General features: G+C 38.6%; 1 protein-coding gene across 9 annotated transcripts in view; it reads left to right on the top strand.

Moving 5' to 3' along the window:
- MTMR3 (myotubularin related protein 3) overlaps positions 1-26485 on the top strand; it is a 143710-nt gene that overhangs the window by 64841 nt on the left and 52384 nt on the right. For 8 of the 9 annotated variants that reach the window (XM_032309268.1, XM_032309273.1, XM_032309269.1 and 5 more), the window contains exons 2-3: positions 16981-17033; positions 22468-22547. In XM_032309268.1, the coding sequence (XP_032165159.1) occupies positions 22545-22547 (3 nt within the window). In that variant the 5' untranslated portion in view covers positions 16981-17033; positions 22468-22544. Of the gene's footprint in view, positions 1-962; positions 999-16980; positions 17034-22467; positions 22548-26485 lie in introns of all 9 variants that reach the window. The other variant, XM_032309267.1, reaches the window with a different exon arrangement.

The following is a 26485-nucleotide window of genomic DNA, read 5'->3' as shown; positions in this document are numbered from 1 at the left end:
ATCACCTATAGCTATTTAATTGTTTATGAGAAAATTTTTCATGATTTATCCCCAACCTTTAAAGAGAGATAAATATTATTTCATTAACTAATCAAAGCATTTTGAGTAGCTCTTGAGGGCACTTGCAGACTATGTGTGTTTTGAGGGAGACAGAAAGAGAAAGAGGGAAGGAGGGAGAAGAATTTGGAAAAGGTGGAGAAGTAGAATTTGGTAAAAGATAATAAATGCTAAATCATGTGTACCTGCAAAAATGCAGTAAAAGCTTAGTGGTCTAAAATACTGGAAGAGCTCTGATGATCTGTTTCATGGTAAAAAGTCCAGTCTGTGTATAGGGAACAACATAAACAATGGCAAGGAATTTGGAATGAATATAGAATGTCCTAGAGGGGAAGAGTAAGACCCTCATTTGAGGCAGACCTGGTTGTTTGAGAGAAAAGGGCCTCATTTTGGGAAGACCTTATTGTTGAGATGGATGCACTAGATCTTGACAACTATAATGATTGGTATCCTGAGAGTTCATGTGTTGATTGTATGTAAAGAATAGCAGTTAATTTTGCTTGGCTCACTCAGTTAAGTGATTCTTCTTAAGTGTCAAATGGCTACTAGAATTTTTGCTTCAGAAAATCACATAACTACTTTTTTATTTTGAACTTTGAAAGTTTATAATGCAGATGAAAGTTAAAATGCATATTGGAAATAAGGTCGTTACAAGGCCTTATTCTATATGAAGACAGGCAGGTAGAATTGTTGGATTTATGGTAAAAACTAGAATTATAGAGGTTTTAAATGGACATGGGTGCTAAATAGAAGGTCATGGTTTATTTCTTGTATTTACCTAAATTACGGTTTGTTTTTTTAAATTCAGAAGGTAGTTATTGAGCATATTTCTTGTCCTTGTCAGAATTCATTTGATTTGAAGATACTTGTGCAGTAACTCTTCTAATGTTATCTCCATTTTACAGATGAGGAAACTTCATGAACTTCCCAGACTGACACAAGTAAGTTTATAGTCAAAATTCCTATCTAGAATAGTCTGATTCTAGAATCTGTGATCTTACCTAATAAGCTATATTGTAGTGTCTCTCAATAATGCGTAGTGTAAGGTCATTGGGTTCCATTGTTAAGTAGTAAAATGACGTTACATATGAAATCATAATCTGTTTAGTAGAACATACAGAAATGTAAATAATCATAATGACATTTGGTATTATAAAATATAGCTATATTTATATTGAAAGTGCACATGAACTCTGCAGGGAGGCTTTCACAGTGAAAGCTTTGTTTTCAAGGAAGAATTGAAGGATACATAGTATTTAACCAGATAGTTAAAGCAGTATGAGTAAATTAGGCGGAAGTAATAACAGTGACAAAAACTCATAGATGGAAAATTTGAAAGCACCTTCAAGTTGTTCGTTTTGGATATAAATGTCATAGGGGCATATTTTTTTGAGCAAGGATGTTTTAGTGGAACTTCTATTGATCGGATTGGATTTGTCAGGTGATGTTAAAAGAACCAGTTCTTTTGTGACTTCATTTGTAACTCGTTGTTTTGTTTCTTAGGTAACTAAGGTCTACCTGTAAGTTTAATTCAAATGTTTGAGAATCAGTTAGCTAGACCAAATGGTGTTGATACTAGTTTCATGGAATGGAAATAGGGAAATTGAGCATTTCAGGAAGAGCAGTAGGAGATGGCATCAGATTTTTTTATTGGAAATGGTCAAATGATTGCTAGCCTTGAAGTCCTAGGCCTACCGAGATTTACAGTGGAGTATTAAGAAAGAAGGAATGGTGGGGGGAGGGGATGGAGGCTGATGATAGAGTATGTAGATATGTAGAGTTAGGATATGAGCTCCAGTGACAGTTCAGGGGAGACCCTGTACCCTGTGGTACTGTGCTAGTAATAGTCTCTGGGGTTGGGGAAGGTGCGGGAACTCTGGTGGCAGCAGAAACCTTAAGTTTACGTTTTGTGTGGGGGAAGGACGAGATGCTGTTGTTACATGTGGCCCCTGGTCAGGTCTGCTTATGAATGGGTTCAGACTTTTAATGAATTGAAAAGATGTCTTATGAAGAAAAATGAGAGAATAAAGCATCTTGAAGAAAGATAGTTGCATAATAATTTCTATATATGAAGGATTTATAGTAGCATATCTTATCACCTAGACCTCTCATTAATACATTACCTGCATGATTTTTTTCAACATCTGTATGCTAAATGGGAATGCATCTTAGAATCAGTGGCATGTTATAGTTGAATTGGAGTTTTTTTCTTAGAGGTGTGTAAGTTTAATAGTGTGCTTTGAATTTAATGGCATCAGAGTCAAGGCAATTTTTTTCAGTGCAGAATTTTTTCCGTGCATAAATACATTTTTTAAAGGTATTCATATTCCATTTAAGTCATCTCAGATATCCTAATGGCCTGTATACCACTTAATGAAAACACTGGTTATTGAAAATATAACTATATGCTGTAGAATGTAGGGTTTGGGTTAAATATTGAGGGTGTAAATCAATAGAAAAGAAAAAAGATAAGCTCTAAGGCCCTCTGTTTCTTTGCATTTTAGCATATGTAAGTGGCCTGATTGAAAACAGTAGTACACAATGGGTTGTTTAGTCATAGGCCTGCTGTTTACCAAAGAGCTATGCAAACACATTATTCTTTCTGCCTTTTTGAGACATTGGTTCCTCTGACTATTTTCAGGTTGGAAAATGCAAGAAACTGAGTGGTGCTGATGGACCCTGGAGGTGTGATGTTATTTTTAATAGTTATGTCCACACGCTTATTGGAAACTTGAGAATTTGAATTATTTGTGTAAATTGTTTTTTCCTTTTTTTTTTAAAGATTTTATTTATTTATTTGACAGAGAGAGATCACAAGTAGGCAGAGAGGCAGGCAGAGAGAGAGGAGGAAGCAGGCTCCCTGCTGAGCAGAGTGCCTGATGCGGGACTCGATCCCAGCACCCTGAGATCATGACCTGAGCCGAAGGCAGCGGCTTAACCCACTGAGCCACCCAGGCGCCCCTGTTTTTTCCTTTTTAAAGATTTTTTTTATGTATTTGACAGAAAGTGACACAGTGAGAGAGGGAACACAAGCAAGGGGGAATGGAAGATGGAGAAGCAGGCTTCCCACAGAGCGGGGAGCCCGATGTGGGACTCGATCCCAGGACCCTGAGATCGTGACCTGAGCAGAAGGCAGATGCTTAATGACTGAGCCACCCAGGCGCCCGGATTGTTTTTTTCATGTTGAATTGAATAGTACTTAAGTTTGTGATGTATAAGCAATATACTTGGAATATTCCATAATTTGTACAGAATAGGTTTAGAGTAGGTTGTATGTTTGAGAAGTTTTTCATCTTGTTTTAGAGAATATTTTACCTATATTTTAATACGTTTAGTATAAATAGAAGTTGTTTAGGCCAGTATGCTTTTTTTATTACTCCCTGTTCCCCATTAATGGGTTAAGCAAAATGATAGTTTAAGGATTTTTGTCTTCAGTATGAACCCATGACTTGAGTTTTTAGAGTGGTTGTTTTAATTGTAGTTACTTTAAACCAAAAAGGGAGAAATCTCTTTAGCTTAAGAGCTCATTTCTTATTAGTCTGGAGTATTTTTGTCCTCCTTTTGTTTAAAGCATGTCAATGATGGGGTGCCTTGGTGGCTTAGTGGGTTAAGCCTCTGCTTTTGGCTCAGGGCATGATCCTCAGGGTCCTGAGATTGAGCCCCTCATCAGGCTCTCTGCTTAGCAGGGAGCCTGCTTCCCCCCCACCGCCGCCCCTGCCTGGCTCTCTGCCTACTTGTGATCTCTCTCTCTTTCTCTCTCTCTGTCAAATAAATAAATAAAATCCTTAAAAAAAAATGTTGATGAATTCTACTTTTTGACTTTAGTTGAAAGGTTTTTTCTTCTTGTATTTAGTTGGATGGCAGTGACATGTTGTTCTCTGTTTACATGAGATAAATGTTACTAGTTTAAAAGTGTGGGTCTTGGGGCACCTGGGTGGCTCCGTGGGTTAAAGCCTCTGCCTTCAGCTCGAGTCATGATCCCAGGGTCCTGGGATTGAGCATCAGGCTCTCTGCTCAGCGGGGAGCCTGTTTCCCTTCCTTTCTCTCTCTGCCTGCCTCTCTGCCTGCTTGTGATCTCTGTCTATCAAATAAATAAATAAAAATCTTTAAAAAAAATTGTGGGTCTTTCTCTGGGGGTTCTGTTGAATTAATTGTCTTAAAAGGATGGTCTTAAGAAGATGGTGTTCTGGTCAAACAATTTCAGGTCTTTTGGCTATTTAGTAATTGAGAACGGCTTCAAAAGGGTAGGTATTTGGGGCACCTGGGTGGCTTAGTGGGTTAAAACCTCTGCCTTTGGCTCAGGTCATGATCTCAGGATCCTGGGATGGAGCCCCGAGTCGGGCTGTCTGCTCGGCGGGGAGCCTGCTTCGTCCTCTCTCTCTCTCTCTGTCTCTCTCCCTGCCTCTGTGCCTACTTGTGATCTCTGTCTGGCAAGTAAATAAATAAAATCTTAAAAAAAAAGGGGGGGGGTAGGTGTTTGACCTTGCCATTTAAAACACAGCCTGCGTTGTAGTGTGTGGTTACTGGAGGTTGTTTGGGTTTTTATTGGCTTGCCTTCAAAAATATGAGTAGCCCCCTACCTAATTGCCAGAATATTAATTTTAACTAGGCTAGTAGAAGAGTAGATTCTTTTCATTGCACATAACCTTTATAATTTGAATTTTGTTTCTCTCCTCTTGGGTCTACCTTTTGGCTAGCGGGAATTGGACAGTTTTTAATTGTGAATACAGCAGCTAAAAATTCAAACCTGTTTCTTCATTAAGTTGTATGCCTAAAAGATGGATTTGCGTTTTCATTCAGCTTTCTGTTTTTTGTCCATTTTTTAAAAAAGATTTTCTTTCTTTATTAGTTTGAGAGAGCTCATGCATGAGTCAGGGGAGGGGCAGGGGGAAAGGGAGAAGCAGACTCCCCACTGAACAGGGAGCCCATCTTAGGGCTCCTTCCCAGGGCCCTGAGATCATGACCTGAGCCCAAGGCAGATGCTTAACTGACTGAGCCAACCAGGCACTCCTTGCTCCTTATCCATTTTGATGTTCGTTACTCTACATAAAACTGAGTGGAAAGAACCAGAGCTTTGGACAGTCTGTTTATAGACTGGGAGAGGAATATTAACATTCCTAAATATAATATTAATATACTAATAAGCAATACGCAGATTAGCTGGGTTTGGAATACTGATTAGGTGTTTTTTTTTTGTTTTTTTTTTTAAGAATGTAGTTTACTACATTTTTCCTGGAATTGGCATTAAACATCTCAAGTACTTAGGCAAAACAGGAAAATCATGCTCATTTACACAGGGGCACACTGTTGAGTTCCCATGGTAAATTGACCTTCAAATTACTTTGTTTGTCTTTCTAGAAAAGAAACTTCTTATGCAGCTGTGAGTGGGGAGGATTGGTGTAAAATGGGTGGGGTTTGGAGATTATGTTTTTGTTCCTTTTAGGGCAGGGCCCTGAGGAAAGCATATTAGAATAAAACGGGTAAATCTGCAAGTTTCAAAATGAAATTGGTGTGTTGAATTTTGCCTGTGTTTTAGTTGCCTTTTTTAAAATTGCATTTTTGGTTTTTGCTGCCTGTCTCATTTGATTAGTTTTCTTTCTTTCTTTCTTTCTTTTTTTTTTTTTTGAAGATTTTATTTATTTATTTGACAGACAGATCACAAGCAGGCAGAGAGGCAGGCAGAGGTCGGGGCGGTGTTGGGGGAAGAGGAGCAGGCTCCCGGCTGAGCAGGGAGCCCGATGTGGGGCTCGATCCCAAGACCTTGAGATCATGACCTGAGCCGAAGGCAAAGACTTGAACCCACTAAGCCACCTAGGCACCTCTAGTTTTTTTTTCTGTTGAGTTTGTAAGAAACAGGAATTGATAATTTAAGCATTTATTTATTTATTTTCAAAGATTTTATTTATTTATTTGACAGAGAGAGCCAGCCAGAGAGGGAACATAAGCAAGAGAAGTGGGAGAGGGGGAAGCAGGCTTCCTGCCGAGCAGGGAGCCCGATTTGGGGCTCCATCCCAGGACCCTGGGATCACGACTTGAACCAAGGGCAGAAGCTTAATGACTGAGCCACCAGGTGCCCTGTAGCTTTTAAAAACTTTTTGAGACCCTATTATAAAACTGCTTATCTTCATAGGGATTGGTCATTTAGGTGTTTTGTCCCAAAAAATGCCCTTAAAATCTTATTCTTTGGACAATAGGAAGCAGGGATAGAGTCTGTAATCTCATGCTAAGAGAGAATCATATAATATGTTAAGGGGGAAATTATAATTAAGAAAATTTAAATTTCTGTGAGAAGCTATAGATCAAAAATCAGGAATGTTTTTCTCTTTCTTTTAAATAGGACATTGACCTATGCAGTGCCAGTGAGAGCTCTGATATGGAGGCAAGGTGGGGGAGAAGAAAGGAGAGGTGCAAGAGGAAACAGTTAACTTCCTTCGTCTTTATCAGAGGTTAACTGGGAGCAAGTAGCTGGACATTAATATGTGTGTAGGAATTTGCCTTATGTTAAATCTCAAAGGTAGACCTCAGAACTAGTCAAAGAGAAGTCAGGAAACATTTTTTCGACATGGCGGCCAGTCTTTCTGATCTTTCTGTAGTGATTATAAATTTGAACTACCTCCGGCACTTAAGTAAAATGATCTGCTTGGCTTTAAAAATACAGTTAATTTCTAGTGATTTGAATAACTGGATTTCCTATCTTAACATCCAAGACTTAAGTATTTCTTCTGTTTTCTGTTAAATTATAAGGGTTTTTGTCTTTCTTAGGAGGTGGGGAATGTTTCATTTAAGGTGATGAACTTAAATGCTGCCTTATAAAATTAAATTCTTTTTTTTTTTTTTTTTTTTTTTTAAAGATTTTTATTTATTTATTTGACAGAGAGAAATTACAAGTACACTGAGAGGCAGGCAGAGAGAGAGAGAAGGAAGCAGGCTCCCTGCTGAGCAGAGAGCCCGATGCGGGACTCGATCCCAGGACCCTGAGATCATGACCTGAGCCGAAGGCAGCGGCTTAACCCACTGAGCCACCCAGGCGCCCAAATTCTTTTTTTTTTATAAAGATTTTATTTTATTTATTTGACAGACAGAGATCACAAGTAGGCAGAGAGGCAGGCAGAGAGAGAGAGAGGAGGAAGCAGGCTCTCCGCCAAGCAGAGTCCAATGCGGGGCTCGATCCCAGGACCCTGGGATCATGACCTGAGCCGAAGGCAGAGGCTTTAATCCACTGAGCCACCCAGGCGCCCCATAAAATTAAATTCTTAATTTCAGGAATAAAATGCCTACCATGTGATTTCTGTCTCATGGAGGACATGGAGTCAGAAAATTACATTATAAATTACACATAGACATTTCTTAGAGTACTATTAGTAATATATCTGAGTAGTATGAAGTGAATGTTTTCTGTTACAGAAGTCATTATAAAGAGTAAGCCAGAACACTAAAAAATCTTTGCAGTCTTAAAGTTATTTGATTTTTACACTTTTTAGGAAATAGTATGTGATCCATGGTTTTTCTTTATTTTTAAGATTATATTAGAGGGCGCCTGGGTGGCTCGGTGGGTTAAGCCGCTGTCTTCGGCTCAGGTCATGATCTCGGGGTCCTGGGATCGAGTCCCGCATCGGGCTCTCTGCTCGGCGGGGAGCCTGCTTCCTCCTCTCTCTCTCTCTGCCTGCCTCTCTGCCTGCTCGTGATCTCTGTCTGTCAAATAAATAAATAAAATCTTAAAAAAAAAAAAAAGATTATATTAGAGATTATTATTATATTATTATTATTATTTTAGAGCATGTGAGTTTGGGGCAGGGCAGAGGGAGCAACCTTTAAGCAGACTCCCACGGAGCACTGAGCCAAGGTAGGGCTCGATCTTCTGACCCATGAGGTAATGACCTGAGGTGAAACCAAGAGTTGGTTATTCAACCAACTGAGCCACTCAAAGGGCCACTGTGATCCGTGGTTTTAATCTTTTCTGGTCACCATCAGAAAATATCTTCACCAAGACATCATGTTAGTATTTATGTTCCTCCCTCCTTGCCTACCCTGTTGTATAAGGATTAAGTTTAAAAGGAAAATACTTGGGGTGCCTGGGTGGCTCAATGGTTTAACGTCTCTGCCTTCAGCTCAGGTCATGGTCCCAGGGTCCTGGGATTGAGCTCAGCAGGGAGCCTGCTTCCCCATCTCTCTGCCTGTCTCTCTGTATGTCTCTCACATACTTGTGATCTCTGACAAATAAAAAAATAAAATCTTTAAAAAAAAAAAGGAAAATACTTGTATATTAAATGATTTTAAAAAAGGTACAAATCAAAGAAAAAAGAGGTACAAATCAGGGGTACCCCCGGTGGCTCAATCGGTTGGGCATCTGCCTTTGGCTCAGGTTATAATCCTGGGGTCTTAGGATCAAGTCCCACATGGGCTCCCTGCTCAGCAGGGAGTCTGCTTCTCACCACCCACCCCCTCTCCCTGCACCCCCTCCCCCCTGCCCCCGGGTGCTTGTGCTCTCCCTCTCCCTCCCCATTCAAATGTTTAAAAAAATAAAGATACAAATAAAATTTGCTAAAATTGGTTTGATCATAGTTAATCTTTTCTGAGAACATGGTTGGGGCTTCCTTTTGCCGACTTGAGATGGGAAAAGCAGTAACATTCATCTGAAGTGCAACTGAACTTTGTCTAAAAATGCTAGAGCATAATTTCTTGCTTTTGATTTCTTACATTTGAGGTCCACTTTTGAAAAAGCAACTGTCAGTGTTTCAGCCACTTAAATGACACCCAGTGATTTTAAGTATTGATTACTAACCCAACTGTTTGAAATTCTGTGTATTGCAGAGCCTCCTTTGTGGAATATATGCAGAATTTATCCCACCTTTAATCCCCCCATTCCCATATATATACATACATGCATACAAACATACATTCATATACTTATGTATGTAGAATGTAGAATGAACCACACTCTGTACCACTAGTGTAGTCACAGATTATACAAGATTGATCTTTGGTGGTTATCTGTTGAAACAGAGCTTTTTTGTTATTTTGAACATTATCTTAAGTGTTGCTGGTTCAAGGGATGTATTACCAGTGAAAGGCTCTTGATACAGAAATGTGATTGCAACATGGAGTTTAAGTGACAGTTTCTGGCAACTTACTGGGTTTTTTTCAAGGAGAAGATGGTTGTTTTTTGGTTAGGAAATGATAATATTTTAGCTGCTTATCTGTGCTCTACAGCTGGCAGAGAAATGCACATAGATCATGAATTTGCATCTGGATCTCTCAAAACTCACAGACATTACTTAGTGTTTCTAAAGGGATAGAAAAGACATGTAGAGTCAGTTCCTTCGTCTTTCTCGTCATCTTGTTTAGCAATTTCACTGAACAAGGTAACCGACACAATTTTATATTTACTTTTCTTTTTATCTTTTTCAAAGCATAGACCTAATAGGTAGGGGAGAAAAGTCACACTGAGGACATTCAGCCATGTGAGAATAGTACGGTTGACACAAAAATTGCAGCTCCTGGACAAACTGTAAGAGACTCTTAATCTCACGAAACAAACTGAAGATTGCTGGGGGGTGTGGGAGTTGGGATAGGGTGGCTGGGTTATAGACATTGTAGGGGGGGAGCTATGGTGAGTGCTGTGTGAAATGTGTAAGCCTGATGATGTACCCCTGGGGCAAATAATACATTATATGTTAATTAAAAAAAATTGCAGCTCCCTTAAGGATCGGAACTTTGTTTTGTTCATATCTGCATCAATCCCCTGTTCCTAGAATTGTGCCTACCACTCCCAAATATTTGTCAAATAAATGAACCTTCACAGTGAATTTACCATGATAGGTGAATGCAGGCATGCTTTTTGAACTCTTTGTTTCTTTTTTTATTTATGGTTGACTTCAGCGGCAAAGATTTTAGAAAACCTGAGGTTTGCACTTCTATTTAAGGAGTAAGACCAAGCCATAGTAGGGTTTTTTTTTTTTTTTTTTTTGTTTTTTTTTTTTTTTTATAGAGATTTTATTTATTTATTTGACAGAGAGAGAGAGGGAGATCACAAGTAGGCAGAGAGGAAGGCAGAGAGACGGGGGAAGCAGGCTCCCTGACTAGCAGAGAGCCCGATGTGGGTCTCAATTCCAGGACCCTGATATGACCTGAGCCGCAAGGCAGAGGCTTTACCTGCGGAGCCACCCAGGGGCCCCAGAGCCATAGTAGTTTTACTCAGCTGGTAAGTGCTGGTGTTTAAATCATCTCTCCACCATGGAATAATCCCACCCAGCATGCAGGGTCCTAGTATAGGAAGGTTATACCATCCATCAGATATTTGAAAAGTTATTAGGAAAGTTATAAGGAATCATGAAGAAACTGTAAAAACTTGCTTTAAATAGTAGCAGTTGGAAAGCCACTTAACAGTTAACATCTCTGAATTATTTTATGTTGCCTCCACACTCAAATTTTGCTGTAAATCTGTTTCTTAATATGCAGTGCATGTCTAAGAAAAAGCATTTCTTTGACATCCAGTGAAAATAAAAGATTCCTTTAAAATTATTCAGTGTTGCCTTCTCAAAGTTTTCAACTCTTAATTACCCAGCATTTGAAAGTGAGACAGGAATATGTAAAATAGTCCTTTTTTTTTTTTTTTTTTTTAAAGTTAAAATGTTCACTAGCCAAAAAAGTGCTGCTTTAGGGGCGCCTGGGTGGCTCAGTGGGTTAAAGCCTCTGCCTTCGGCTCAGGTTATGATCCCAGGGTCCTGGGATCGAGCCCCACATTGGGCTCTCGGCTCCGCAGGGAGCCTGCTTCCTCCTCTCTCCCTGCCTGCCTCTCTTGCCTACTTGTAATCTCTGTCTGTCAAATAAATAAATAAAATCTTAAAAAAAAAAAAAAAGTGCTCCTTTAGCCACCTGTGCCTAATCTCCCCCACCCAACATTTTAAGATGCCTGGCCTGAGTCTCTTCATTTCTCATGAATTGATTCAATCTGATTAGTTGTTTTAAATTAACATATAATACAGTATTTGTTTCAGGAGTACAGTTCTGTGATTCATTAGTCTTATATAATTCATCGCACTTACAATAGCACATACCCTCCCTAATGTCCCTCACCCAGCCATCCCATCCCTCCCATCCTCCCTCCAATCCAGCAGCCCTCAGTTTGTTTCCTGAGATTAAGAGGCTCATATGGTTTGTCTCCCTCTCTGGTTTCATCTTCTTTCATTTTTCCCTGCATTTCCTATGATCCTCTGTCTTGTTTCTCAAATTCCTCATATCCGTGAGATCATATAATTGTCTTTCTTTGATTGACTTATTTCGCTTAGTGTAATATCCTCTCGTTCCATTCACATCATCACATGTGGCAAGATTTCATTTCTTGATGGCTGCATAATATTCCTGTGTGTGTGTGTGTGTGTGTGTACGCACCACATCTTCTTTATCCAGTCATCTGTTGATGGGCATCTGGGCTCTTCCCATAGTTTGGCTGTTGTGGACCTTGCTGCTACAAACATTGGGGTGCATGTGCCCCTTCGGATCACTACATTTGAATCTTTGGGGTAAATACCCAGTAGTGCAATTGCTGGGTCGTAGGGTAGCTCTACTTTCAACTTTTTGAGGAACCTCTGTACTGTTTTTCAGAGTGGCTGCACTGGCTTGCGTTCCCACCAATACTACATCCTTGCCATCATCTGTTGTTTCCTGAGTTGTTCATTTTAGCCATTCTGACTGGTGTGAGGTGGTACCTCCCTGTGGTTTTGATTTGTATTTCCCTGATGCCGAGTGATGTTGAACATTTTCATGTGTCTTTTGGCCATTTGGATGTCGTCTTTGCAGGAACATCTATCTGTTCATGTCTTCTGCCCATTTCTTGGATTATTTGTTCTTTGGGTGTTGAGTTTGGTTAAATTCTTTATAGATTTTGGATACTAGTCCTTTATCTCATATGTCATTTGCAACTATCTCCTCCCACTCTATCAGTTGTCTTTTGGTTTTGTTGACTGTTTACTTTACTGTGCAAAAGGTTTTGATCTTGATGAAGTCCCCATAGTTCATTTTTGCCCTTGCTTCCCTTGCCTTTGGCTATGTTTCTAGGAAGAAGTTGCTGCGGCTGAGGTGGAAGAGGTTTCTGCCTGTGTTCTCCTCAAGGATTTTGATGGATTCCTTTCTCACATTGAGAAAGGACTCCATTTTGAGTCTGTTTTTGTGTATGGTATAAGGAAATGGTCCAGTTACATTCTTCTGTATGAGGCTGTCCAATTTTACCAACACCATTTGTTGAAGAGGCTGTTTTTTTTCCATTGGACATTCTTTCCTGCTTTGTCGAAGATAGTTGACCATAGAGTTGAGGGTCTATTTCTGGGCTCTCTATTCTGTTCCATTGATCTATGTGTCTGTGTTTGTGCCAGTACCATACTGTCTTGATGATTAGATAGATGATTAGAATAGAGCTTGAAGTCTGGAATTGTGATGCCACTGGCGTTGGTTTTCTTTTTCAACATTCCTCTAGCTGTTTGTGGTCTTTTCTGGTTCCATATAAATTTTAGGATTATTTGTTCCATTTCTTTGAAAAAAGTTGATGGTATTTTGATAGGGATTGCATTCAGTGTGTAAATTGCTTTAGGTAGCATAGACATTTTCACAATATTTGTTCTTCCAATCCATGAGCATGGAACGTTTTTCCATTTCTTTGTGTCTTCCTCAATTTCTTCCACGAGTATTCTATAGCCTTCTGACTACAGATTGTTTCTTCTTGGTTGGATTTATTCCTAGGTATCTTACGGTTTTGGGTGCAGTTGTAAATGGGTCGACGCCTTAATTTCTCTTTTATCTGTCTTGTTGTTGGTATATAGAAATTTCGGTGCATTGATTTTATATCCTGACACTTTACTGAATTCCTATATGGGTTTCAGCAGTTTTGGGGTGGAGTCTTTTGGGTTTTCCACATAAAGTATCATATCGTTTGGAAAGAGTGAGAGTTTGACTTATTTTTTGACAGTTTGGATGCCTTTTATTTCAATCTGGTTGTTTTTGTGGTTTGAATTCTTTTATTATATAAAAGGCCCAGATTGGTGTGCCTCTTTGCCCTGTTGAAGCTAATGGGGTCCGTCTATTCATTCGTCTGTTGTTCCTCCCCCCAGCCCTCCGACCTTTAGGGGGAAAAAAAGATTTTATTTATTTGAGAGAGAGAGAGGGAGCACGGGGAGGGTTGGAGGGAGAGAGAGAAAGGTAGAGATAAGCAGATTTCCCCCTGCGCAGGGAGCCTGACGCTGGGCTGGATCCCTGGACCCTGGGATTATGACAGGAGCTGAAGGCAGGCACTTAATAGACTTGAGCCACCTGGGACTTCTTTAAATATATTCAGTATATATTCAGCGTCACCCAAACCTAAGTGCTGTTACTCTGTGAGGCATGAGTATACATGATTGTATCATAGGATATCTGCTGCTGCCACTGACAGGTAGCTTATGGCACCAGAGAGCTTCTTTCAGACTTACCTCTGCATGGCCTTTATCTGACAAATAGTCCTAAGAGGCGTGGGCCGTTTTTTGTTGTTGTTGATGTTGGCAGTGTTTCACACTGACATATTTGTTTCCAACCAAGTAGTTCTTTGATTGTAATTGTTGGGAAGAAGAGTCATTGCCAGCATTGAAGCAGACCTGCCTGAACCTTCTTGTTTAAAGTACCTGTTGTTTGGTCTGTCTCTTGGAACTTTACACACTGTGGAAACTTTACACAAACATTTCTGTATTGATGGCCTTCTTATATGTTTGACAGAATAAATTATCAAGTAACTTAAGGGGCGCCTGGGTGACTCAGTGGGTTAAAGTCTCTGCCTTCAGCTTGGGTCATGATCTCAGGGTCCTGGGATCGAGCCCCACATTGGGCTTTCTGCTCAGCAGGGAGCCTGCTTCCCCCCTCTCTCTCTGCCTACTTGTGATCTGTCAGTCAAATAAATAAATAAAATCTTTAAAAAAAAATTAACCAGTAACTTAAAACATGTCAAATGGTTTTTATAGTAGATATGGTGATTTCCATATTAAATTTAGCACTTTGAATTAAATCAATTCATTATTATCCCTAGACTTGACCTGTCTCTTGAATTTAATCCCTCCTACCCTCCATCTGCTGGATATACACCTACTTGACATTGCTTCCTGGAACTACCTTCCATTTCTTTCTTTTTTTAAAGTTTATTTATTTTTAAGTAATCTCTATACCCTTTGTGGGGCTCAAACTCATGACCCCAAGATCAAGAGTTGCATGCTCTTCTGACTGAGCCAGCTAGGCATCCTACCTTTCATTTCTTAATGATACTATCCTTTTTCCACTAACCCCAGGCATTAACATTTTGGAGTTACCTTTGACAATTTGCTCTGCCTCTTTTTTTCCCATTTTTAATCAATTACTAAGCTCAGGAAGTTAATGCTTTTACTTACTTTGATGTTTCCCCCCGCATTTCCTCTGCTACAGTTGAGATATTAGGCTGTTAGCAGTTCATATCTGAACTGCTAGTCCACGAACATCCTAAGTCAATTTCCCCCTCCAGACCATTCAGCTTGCTGGTTGCTGTTGTTTTCACACAACCACTTTTGTGGTTTTTCCTGTTTATAAAGCTCTTGATTTCATGCCATTGAATTAAATCTGACTCCTTACCCTGACATTGAAGGCCCACAGTTGTGTCCTGCCTTTCTAGTCTTCTCTTCTTGAACTCTCTCTTGATATTCTGACCTCTTTTTCAAAAATGTCATGTTTTCTTCCTACTGTAGTATTAATAGCTATCCTGTCTTGAATTATCCCTATCCTTTTTTTCTCTTTATTTAGACCCCATCTAGTCAATAAAACACAGTTAAGAGTCTTCGTCTGCTGTGAAGTCTCCCTGTGCTGTTCTCCTCTGAACTCTGAGCACATGCATATCACTGGGCAGTTAACCTTGTAGTATCCTGACACTTGCTGAATTACAATGAGCCGTGTTTCATCATTTTTTGTTTGTAATACTTTTTATGTGAAATGTGTCTTGACATACATTATTTCATTTTTTTTTTCCTTAAGTCAAAGACAGAGAGACCAAGCAGATCTTTATTATCCTAAAGTAAAAGTTTTAGGTAGTAGGTCTCTAGGTGGCTTAGTTGGTTAAGCATCTGCCTTTGGCTTAGGTCATGGTCTCAGGGTCCTGCTCAGCGGGGAACCTGCTTCTCCCTGTCCCTCTGCCTTTTCATTCTGCTTGTGCGCTCTCTCTCAAATAAATAAATAAAATCTTTAAAAAATCATCGTATAATGTACCTACTGACATAACTTAAAAGGAAGAAATTAAATGTATTTTAGTATTTAAGTGCTTAGCAAAAATTACATTCTAGCAAGAAAAGGTCCTGCAGATTTATAGACCTCCAACTTTTCTTCTGTATTGTGTTGTACCTTTTAAAATAATAAGACTAAACTTGAGGGGTGCCTGGGTGGCTAAGTCGGTTAAGTTGAAGCTTATGAGTTTGGCTGAAGTCATGATCCCAGTGGGATCAAGCCCTGAGTTGGTCTCCCTGCTCAGTGGAGAGCCTGCTTCTTCCTCTTCCTCTACCTGTCACTCTGCCTACTTGTGCTCACTCTCTCTCTGTTAAATAAATAAAATCTCTAAACAAAAAAAAGACTAAACTTGATACTTAATATGGTTTTTATCTCGTCGTAAATTATTAACAGCTTTATTTCCCATATAGTATGTGGTTAATATGGTCTCTAAGTCATAAAATTTAAATTAGAAGTTATGGGAGACAAACAAAAATCCTACTTGTTAAAACACTTGATTATTGCATATTTAGCTTCCCTTTTTTGGTTCTTACCCCATTAAAATTGTTTTTCTGGAAGTTATGGATGTAATTTGCTATGTTGACTGATTCCTTTATTTTAAGATTTTAATATTTTACACAGTTTTGTTTATGTGACTTCATGTCCTCTAACAGCCCAAAAGAATGAGTTGTCTGCAAATACTGAGAGAAATCATTACAAAGGAATCCTGTTATGGGTCACCTGGGCTCAGAGGAGTGCTCAGCAGGGAGTCTGCTTGAGATTCTCCCTCTTTCTTCCTCTGCCCCTACCCCTGATGTGTGCAGTCTCTCTCTCTCAAATAAATCTTAAAAAAAAAAAAAAGTCGATTAGGTATTTTATCTTTGTAACGATCAGATTGGTGCCTAGTTGTAACAAAATTTGTGTTTAGATCATACTCCTTCCGCCTTGATTTTTTTCTTACACATAAAAGATCCCTTGGTAGTCCCCTCTCTCTGCCTGCCTCTCTGCCTGCTTGTCATCTCTCTTTCAAATAAATAAATAAATAAATAATCTTAAAAAAAAAAAAAATCCCTTGGTAGGAATGCCTGGGTCACTCAGTTGGTTAAGCGTCTGCCTTCCACTCAGGTCATGATTGGGGTCCTGGGATCTAGTCCTGCATCGGTCTTGTTCACGGGGGAGCCTGCTTCTCCCTCTGATCACTGCTCTCCCTGCTTGTACTCTCTCTCCTTTCTATGTCTCTCTGACAAATAAATAAAATCTTTAAAAAAAATCCCTTGGTAGAAGCCAGTTGTGTGTACAAAACACCTTATATTACCAAGTCTTCAGTCTAACATAAGATCTTCTTTTTTTAAAGTGCTGGTTCATGTAGTGACAAAGGTTTAGCTGAGAAACCATCAGAAATGATGATTGATTGAGGAAAAACCCATATATAGGAGTATCTGTAGGTTGTTGGAAAGTTCTGTCTGAATAGTTCTGTAATTTCTAAAGGCATCCTGAGGCCTGACTGGGCTCATTTTGGGCAGTTAAGCACTCTAAAATCTGTTGACTAAATAGTCAACAAATAATTTAAAAAAATATGTTGTCACAGCATTCTACCTTGTAGAGGAAAATCTTGTGGAGAGCTTTAAGTGGCTTAACTTGATTCTTAGGATATTTGTAAAACTATTGGTTTTTCTTTTGCAGATTGACTTGTGAAACCTTCTAATAGAGAAAGTTCTTGGGACAAACTTCACTTGGTAAGTTTGTTGTACCCCTCCCCCCAACTTTGTGCTATTTTGAGCAGCAGAAACTAATTTACAGTCTCTTTGTACATGTACATAATTATTTATATGAGCTTTTTAAAATATTCTTTTCTTTTTTTTTCCCCAAAGGTTTTATTTCTTTATGTGACAGACAGAGATCACAGGTAGGCAGAGAGGCAGGCAGAGAGAAAGAGGGGGAAGCAGGCTCCCCGCTGAGCAGAGAGCCCAGATGATGCGGGGCTCTGTCCCAGCTCCCTGGGATCATGACCTGAGTTGAAGGCAGAGGTTTTAACCCACTGAGCCACCCAGGCGCCCCTTTAGATGAGCTCTTACATGTTCACTTTAATGTTAAATCTCTAAATATGAGGGCTCAAGGCAGATTATTTTTTCAATATATAATTTGTCATAATACAGTATACTATACTTGGAAACTTTGTATTTAAGTTGAGATTAAATAAGTTGGACCCCTAATATTTTGTTTATGGAGTAGATGGTTCTTAACAACATGGAATTCTTTTACATTAAAATGATTCTTGTTTTGAGTTTTCTTGTTACATATCTATATAAAAATGTTTCATCATTAGAAATAGTACTAATGTGACATTTAAGAAGAAAAGTTCTAAAAAATTTAATCTTGTACCCAATGTGGTTATTAATCCTTGTTCTTTTCATAGACTGGTGTGTATCTATGACTTTTTCAGTCTTCATTACTGCCTCTTCTTTCTGCCATCTGTTTAATATACGAAATTATAATCTAATTTTATTGAAAAGAGAATTTGTTGTTTTAGTTTTAACTTTTTAGATCCATATCAATACTTTGTTTCACAACCTTTAGCTTGACATTGCCTCCAGAGTAAGGATCAAGCTCATTACCATGGCATTTTAGGCTCTTGACAAGTGGGCTTTAAACATTTCCCCATACACCTAGGGGTACCTTTTGCTATAGCCACATTGACCTGTTTTCCCTTCAGTACTCTCCAGCATGCTTGTTTGTTTGTTTGTTTGTTTATTTATTTATTGGTCTCGTTCTTTTCTTGTGCCATTCCTGTTCCCTCTGTCTCAGTAGCTCAGAATCTGACTGGCTCAACTATTAAAAAGCTCAGTTGTTACAAAAAGCCTTCCTTGAGTGCCCAGACCAGAATCTGTTTCTGTCTTTTGCATCCTCATGGAGTTCTATTTCTGCATCTCTTTTCACATTCTGCCTTATTAGTTATCTGTTTGTTGTCCCCATGAGATTGTAAACACCTTGAAGGCAAAAACTATGCTCATGTTTGAATTTTCAACTCACACAGACATTTCCAGAGTCCTGGGATTCAGGAGTTCCACAATAATTTGATTTTAAGTAAGATTTTTGTTTTTGGTGGGAGTGAGTGTGTGTTTGATAAGAATAAAGGAGAATAGATTTTGTGCCATCTGTTTAATTTAGGAAATTATAATCTAATTTTTAATCTAATTTAGTAGGGATTAGTTATAATCTTATTGATTCAGGGTACTATTTTTTTTCCTTCTTTCTGTATAATGAAGGGTTTATCTGATACATATAATCTATGACCTTATAGTCTGAGTTGCAGTTGAGTTACTGTTTGTGAGTGTAAGTTTTAGTTATTGAGAAAGAAATTGGGTAATTTCTCCTTTACAGGTGCCTGAAAGATGAGATACCATGTTCACTAGGAAGATGAAATGATATTTTACTTTTGTTAAGACTCCTCAGAAGTTGCATCTATGGGTGGTACTGATGATAGAGCCCCGAGAAGCCTGCAGATCCTAGATGTCAAATTCTCATGGATATATTAAGAAAAGAGCAATCATTTGACTTTGATGCTTGGAGTAAGAATTATCTTTCATTTGGCCCAGTGGGTCTGTATTAGACCTTTAAAGAAGGAAGTGTAATCCTAATATATTACCTGGTTCTGCAGGTTTAATTTTTACATTGCCATAATAATGTAAGTGTTTATTGATTTTTATTTTTAGAATCATTATTGACTTGATAAAGCATCTAATACCTGTATTTGCAAACAATAAATTAAAGTATTTTTTTTTTCAAGATTAAAAAAAAAAATTTATTTATTCATGAGAGACAGAGGTGGTGGGGTTGGGGGTAGAGGGAGAAGCAGGCTTCCTGCAGAGCAGGGAGCCCTACTTGAGGCCGAATCTCAGGACCCTGGGATCACAACCCAAGCTGAAGGCAGATGCCCAAGCAACTGAGCCATTCCAGGCACTCTTAAAGTGTTACGTTTTAAAAAATATTACATTCTTAAGAAACATGGTCTAGGTTTGGAGGGAAAGATGTGAGATGATTGAATTAATTTTGATGCCAGGAAACATTATTTGAATTAATATAATATAGGTCACAGATTAAAAGAGACCCGAGATAGGACAACTAGATTCAGTATGTGATCCTAGACTGGATCCTCTGTTGAGGGAAAAAATTAATATGAGGTATGAAATTGGTTAAGTTGAGCAGATTGTAATATAGAAGGTAGATTAATGTACTAAATCAGTGTTAAACTTTCGAAATTTTAATACTAATGCTGTGATTATTTAAGATTATTTTTGTTCTTAGGAAGTATATACTAAAGTAATAAGGAGTACAGAGGCATGGTGTATACAGCTGTCATTTTTTAAAAATAATTTATTTATTTATTTGAGAGGTAGAGAGAGACAATGAAAGAGAGCATGAGAGGAGAGAGGTCAGCAGGAGAAGCAGACTTCCCACTGAGCAGGGGGCCAGATATGGGACTTGATTGATCCTGGGACTCCAGGATCATGACCCAAGCTGAAGGCAGCTGCCCAAACAACTGAGCCACCCAGGCACCCACAGTTGTCATTTTTTGAAAAAAATTGATTTATTCTAGAGCAAGAGAGAGAGAAGGGTAGGAGGGGTAGAGGGAGAGAGGGTCTTAAGCACATTTTGTGCTGAGCGTGGAGCCCAACGTAGGGCTCAGTCTCAGGACTCTGAGCTCATGACCTGAGCTGAAACCAAGAGCCAGATGCTTAACTGACTGCACCACCAAGCACCACCACAGCTCTCTATTAAATGGTTCCAAAATAGGGGCACCTGGGTGGCTCAGTTGGTTAAGTGTCTGCCTTCAGCTCAGGTCGTGTTCTCAGGGTCCTGGGATTGAGCCCTCTGCCAGGCTCCCTGCTCAGTAGGGAATCTCTTTCTCACTCCCGCTCTGTCCCTCTCTCCACTTGTGCTCTCTGTCTCTCTCTCTCTCTGTCAAAGTCTTTAAAAAGAATGGTTCAAAAATAAGTAACTGTGTATGCACACACACATGTATGTGTGTGTGTATTTAAAAAACAGGACAGTGGTGGGAACTATCCTATCCAAGTTCTTTGTATGTTATGGAATATATTAATGATTTAAAAGGTGCTTATTTCTATATGTTAGTAATTATATTAAGCACACCATATGCATTATCCTTTAACCCTTACACGTCTTTCATGAAGTTGTTAATTTTTATTTATAGATGAAGAAACAGAGGCTCAGAGCGGTTAGTATGACTTGCTTTCAAGGTCATAGAGTTAGTAGTATGGCACAACGCTTAACCAGCTGAGCCACCCAGGTGCCCCTTCATTTCTTACTGTTTTTTTTGATTGAGGTCATTATCTTTACACTTTGCCTTAGATTAAATGGAAAACCTTTTATGCAATGTTATTCTGAGTTTCTTTTAAAAAAACTTCTTATAAAAGTTTATTTTCCTAATTACAAATGTAAATTCTAAAAGTATAAAAACTAAAAGTCCCCACTCCCACTTCTCTTTCTTAGAGGGGTAGCCATTGAAAAAAATTCATGTATCATTTTTCTGTGCATGTACAAATATGCTTCAGAATTAATACAAATATTGCTTTTGTATATATTTAATTTAACCTTTTAAATTACAAAACATTGACACTTTTTAAGTTGCCTTGGGAATTAGTCTTTAGAGACCATACTGTAGATGCCTAGAATGCTTATTTCTGCTGGACTGGCTCCATAACTTTTTTGATGTAAGATTATTTTTAGTTTATTATGAAGAATTTGATTATATGCACACTCTTTACATTAAAATTTTTTTAAGATTTTATTTTTTAATTAATTATTTATTTTAAAAAAGATTTTATTTATTTATTTGATAGACAGGGATCACAAGTAGGCCGAGGGGCAGGCAGAGAGAGAGAGGAAGGGGAAGTAGGCTCCCCGCTGAGCAGAGAGCCCGATGTGGGGCTTGATCTCAGGACCCTGGGACCATGACCTGAGCTGAAGGCAGAGTCTTTAACCCACTGAGCCACCCAGGTGCCCCTTAAGATTTTATTTTTAAGTAATCTCTACACACAGTGTGGGGCTCAAACCCACAACCCTGAGAGAGTTGCACACTCCATTGACAGCCAGGCACCCCTAACTACATTTTTTTTTTTTAATTGAGCTATAAGTCACGTCATTTGAAACTTACCTTTTAGAGTTGAGGGATTTTTAGAATGTATATAATGTTGTGCTAAACTCTACTATTATCTAATTCTGGAACATTTTTATTACCCCACAAAGATGCCTTGTATCCATGAGCAGTTACTCCCTATACCTTCTTCAGCCTAATCCTTGACAACCACTAACCTGCTTTCTGTCTTTGTGGATTTACCTGTTCTGGACATTTCATACATATAAACGGTATTTAATAATGGGGTTTTTTGCCTGGCTTTTTTCTCTTAGTATAGTATTCTCACAGTTCATTCACATATTATCATGTATCAGTATTTCAGTCCTTTTTATTGTGTGACTTTCAGATGAACATAGAATATTGGGGCAATAAGGCAGTTTTTTCAAATTTTGCTTACTAAGCCAGTTTGGTTCTCACAGATAGGGAGATCCATTTTGAATTTATAGATTAGCACAGAAACATCCTATAATTTTACAAGTATAGGAGCACCTGGGCTCGGTGGCTGCCTTCAGCATGGGTCATGACTCCAGGGTCCTGGGATCGGGCCCCACTTCGGGCTCCCTGGTTGGTAGAGAGCCTGCTTCTCTCTCTCCCTCTGCCTGCCCCTCTGCTTATTTGTGTTCTCTCTCTCTCTGTCAAATAAATAAAATCTTTTAAAAAAACGGTTGTATTACAAGAATATTGTTTTTGCATTTGCAGGTTGGTTTTAATCTTTATTATTTCATTCAAAGTTTATAACATTTTTCATACTACTATCAATGTTAGAAACTTGAGTCTTTGCTGCATTTTTGCTGAAATATGTTAGGACTTTCACATGTGAAAATGAGGATTTTCACAAAGGCATTATGGAGTTTGGATTTAACTAGGGGGAATTGGCTGGGTGATATTTGTTCTTGGGTGACTCTGGTCAGGTCTGCAGATCCATGTATGTGTGGTTCTTTAATTAAAATATGGCCAAGTAGGGGAAGATTGCCAATTTTGTTCTTTCCCCCCCTTTGTTTTCCTTTTTAAAGATCCACGTGTAAAGGAAAGTCTTGCCGGACACTGAAGAAAGGAAGGGGATTTCTCCTCCTAATCTGGGCCTCCTGTCATGGTAAGTAAAAAGAAATAACAGGAAAATTGGAATTGAACTCTATCCTGAAATTAAGTGAACACTAATAGGTCCATACATTTAAAAAATTTATTTATTTATTTATTTAAAAAAGGTTTTATTTGTTTATTTGAAAGACTGAGATCACAAGTAGGCAGAGATGCAGGCAGAGAAAGAGAGACGGGGAAGCAGGCTCCCTGCTGAGCAGAGAGCCCGATGGGCTTGATCCCAGGACCCTGGAATCATGACCTGAGCCAAAGGCAGAGGCTTTAACCCACTGAGCCACCCAGGCGCCCCACATTTTTATTTTTTAAATCACTTTTCTTTTCCTGAACTCTCTTCTTGTTACCTTTCTTTTGTTGTTTATTCAGTAATAATGGAGCATTTTAGTGTTTTAGAATAGTTTCTTTCTTTCTTTTTTTAATATTTTCCTTATTCATTTGACAGAGATACAGTGAGAGAGGAAACACCAGCAGGGGGAGTGGGAAAGGGAGAAGCAGGCCTTCCACCCAGCAGAGAGCCCGATGCGGGGCTTGATCCCAGAACCCTGGGATCATGACCTGAGCCTAAGGCACACTTAATGACTGAGCCACTCAGGTGCCCCTGAGAATAGTTTATTTCTGTTTAATCCTGTGAATTAGATAATGTATGTTACTTTTTCAGTCAGTTAGTAAGTGGAATTAAGACTAAAATTCATGGTTCTTGGATTCTAGGTTTCTTATCTTTTTCTAGGAAGCAAGATGTAGTGAAAACTGTGTGTGTGTGTGTGTGTGTGTGTGTGTCTGTGTGTGTGTTATGTCTGTAGAAGAATTATGATATGGTCATACACATATTCTTTATGAATTCACCTTTCTGGATAGCAGTATATCCCTACCTTCCTCTTTCTGTTTAAGATAGTATTTTTATCCCAATGAAGGTGAAGCAGCTTTCCACACCCCCACCTGTGTCTTTGACAACAGAGTGTATAATGGCCATTTCAGTGACTTGTGAGCCATTTAGTGCTCCGTCTAAGCAGAAAAGATGCAGCAATGAGCCAGCCACATTTCTATCAGTCCTGAGCATATGTAAACAGTGCTTCAAGGCTTAAAAAAGAAATGGTGCTCTGTAATATTGTCCTGCTTCTACCTTGTTATGTTTCCTAGATTGAGACTGTTTCATGCTGGCGCACAAAGAAGGAATTGAAAAGGCCATGTTAATTTCAAGCTTCATTAGGGACATGGGTTGAAAATGCTTTTTAAAATTAAAAACAAACTAAAACACAGCAGAAAAACTAGTTGTGCAAAAGTGTCATACTAAAAGAGGGAGAAAGGTAACTGCTTTCATTTTGAAGCTGGGCCAGTTTTTTCTTAGTTTGTGGGTGTAACAACTTTTTGATATATCCAGGCACTGATGAACCTTTAATATTATTTCTCTAGACTACATTTTATTTTATTGGTTTTCCCACAGAGTGTTTAATGAATTGAAAAAATACTTGCCTAATATTTATGTGGTATGTATGCCAATGCTAATGAATAACAAATGACAGCCTTATAAAAGCAGCTCTGTTCTATACTGAAGGTTTGTCCTTTATTGTAGACCATGTAGCTAGGAAGAGTGTGGTTCTCCTACTGGTGCTGCTGGGGTCTCTGCTGGTGACCTGCGAATAGTCTCCTGGTGTGCACTGGAGAAGCTTTTATGTGCTGTAGTTGGGGAACAGAATGGCCGTGTGTCTGTTTTTTTAAAAATTTCTCATAAAGTAACATTATAACAAGTTTTTACAAATACTCTGATAATTATACCACCAAAACCCATGGTTGTAGTCCTTTCTATGTAGTTCATGTCCTCATGTATATTTTTTTATGTATTTGGAATTAAAGCATAATTAAATTTCTGTTTTGCTTATTTCACTAAAGGAATTAAACATTTCCCCGTATTGATTCATTGGATTCCTAATGTTCATTTTACTAGCTGTATAACATTTTGCAAGTTGTTGAACCATTGATTTAATTAATATCCTAATTAATTGATGTATTCTGTTGTTTCAGTATTTTGGTTGTATATGCTTAATCCTTATTTTTTGTGTAGTGCATTCAGGAGTACTGAATTTTTTTTTTTTTCAAGATTTTATTTATTTATTTGACAGAGAGCACAAGCATGGGGAGCAGCAGGCAGAGGGAGAAGGAGAAGCAGGCTCCTTGCCGAGCAAGGAGCCAGATGCAGGACTTGATCCCAGGATCTGGGATCATGACCTGAGCCAAAGGCAGACACTTAACCCACTGAGCCAACCAGGCATCCCAAATTTTCTTTCTTTCTTTCTTTTTTCTTTTTTTTTTTTTTAAGATTTTATTCATTTATTTGACAGAGGGAGAAATCACAAATAGGCAGAGCAGCAGAGAGGGTGGGGGAAGCAGGCTCCCTGCTGAGCAGAGAGCCTGATGTGTGGGGCTCTATCCCAGGACCCAGGTGCTCCCCAAATTTTCTTTTTTAAAATGTATACCTTTGTACTAATTTGAGTAACATCTTCTCTCTTAAGCTTATAAAGATTAAGTGAGTTTGAAGCCTTTTTTCATATGTTCAGCATTAGGAGAATATGTTTTCATGTTTTACGGAAAATCTCAAGCTTGTACAGAAAGACAGTGAACGATCATATGCATCAATCCACTGCAGTAAGTATTAATTCATGGCCATACTTGTTTTTTCTGACTCCTTCACTATCAACTCTTGGATTATTTTGGACTATTTTGAAACAAATCCCAAGCATTGTGTCAAGAGAAATTTGTATTTTTGATGGCCTTCAATACCAGTCTTAAGAATAATGACTGGGATTGACAATGAGACTGATAATTATTTTCATTTTTACATTTTGTCCGGTATTCCTACACATATTTTATTCTCAGCAGTAGTTTCTTTCTTTCTTTTTTTTTTTAAAGATTTTATGTATTTATTTGACAGAGAGAAATCACAAGTAGATGGAGAGGCAGGCAGAGAGAGAGAGAGAGAGAGGGAAGCAGGCTCCCTGCTGAGCAGAGAGCCCGATGCGGGACTCTATCCCAGGACCCCGAGATCATGACCTGAGCTGAAGGCAGCGGCCCAACCCACTGAGCCACCCAGGCGCCCCTCTTTCTTTCTTTTTTTTTTTAAAGCCTGGAAGTTTGTATGTGAATTTAATTAATGGGTATTTTGACTTGTTGGCAGTCTCTGCTTCCTGTATTCTTTAAATATTTCTTTGTAATATTGATTTCCCCTCTAATGCACGGATTATGGCTCTTCCCTATATAAGCCAGTAGCAGAAACTAGCCTGGAACTGTGGTGACTAATCCCTTTTCAAGATTTTGTAGGTAGTCCCACTGACCTTATGGAACTGGTAGAGACTAAGAATTGCCAGATTCCACAATATCTGGTGTCCCTCGGCAATACTAGGAAATCAACCATATGGAATATATGCTCCCTAGTACTAATAAATTACTACTTGTAGCCTGGGAGAAATTTTGCAAGCCTCTTAGGAGGCCAAGACTTGCTAGTCTGTTTCTTCCTTCCCTTTTGTCTTCTTCCAGCTCCTTATTCTATCAGAATAGGTTTGACCTTTTTTTACCCATGAAGTTTAGAAAGTAATAAATTAGGCAGTTAATTTAACTTATGTTATGAAATACCATTCTAGGATGTCAGTAGCTTGTCCTAATGTTAATTAAGTCCTTAGTGATTAAATGCATATTTATGTATAAGGGGGAAATCAGCTGTAAAGCCTTATAGGTAATGTGAATTGAGATAGTCTTAAAAAGCACACTTACTTTATTTGACTGTGAAGAAAATATTACTTCATGATCTTGCTTTGCTGACTTAATTCTGTTATGTTCAATGCCATTCATCCCATCTTTAGTTTTCACTGGCTACTTTGGTTATATACGTTAGCATAGATTAGCATCCAAGTGAATGTGCCAGCAAGAATAGATTTGTAGATTTGT

This window comes from Mustela erminea, chromosome 13 (assembly GCF_009829155.1).
Source record: "Mustela erminea isolate mMusErm1 chromosome 13, mMusErm1.Pri, whole genome shotgun sequence".
Classification (NCBI taxonomy): Eukaryota; Metazoa; Chordata; class Mammalia; order Carnivora; family Mustelidae; genus Mustela; species Mustela erminea.
This window is presented reverse-complemented; position numbering and strand designations above follow the sequence as displayed.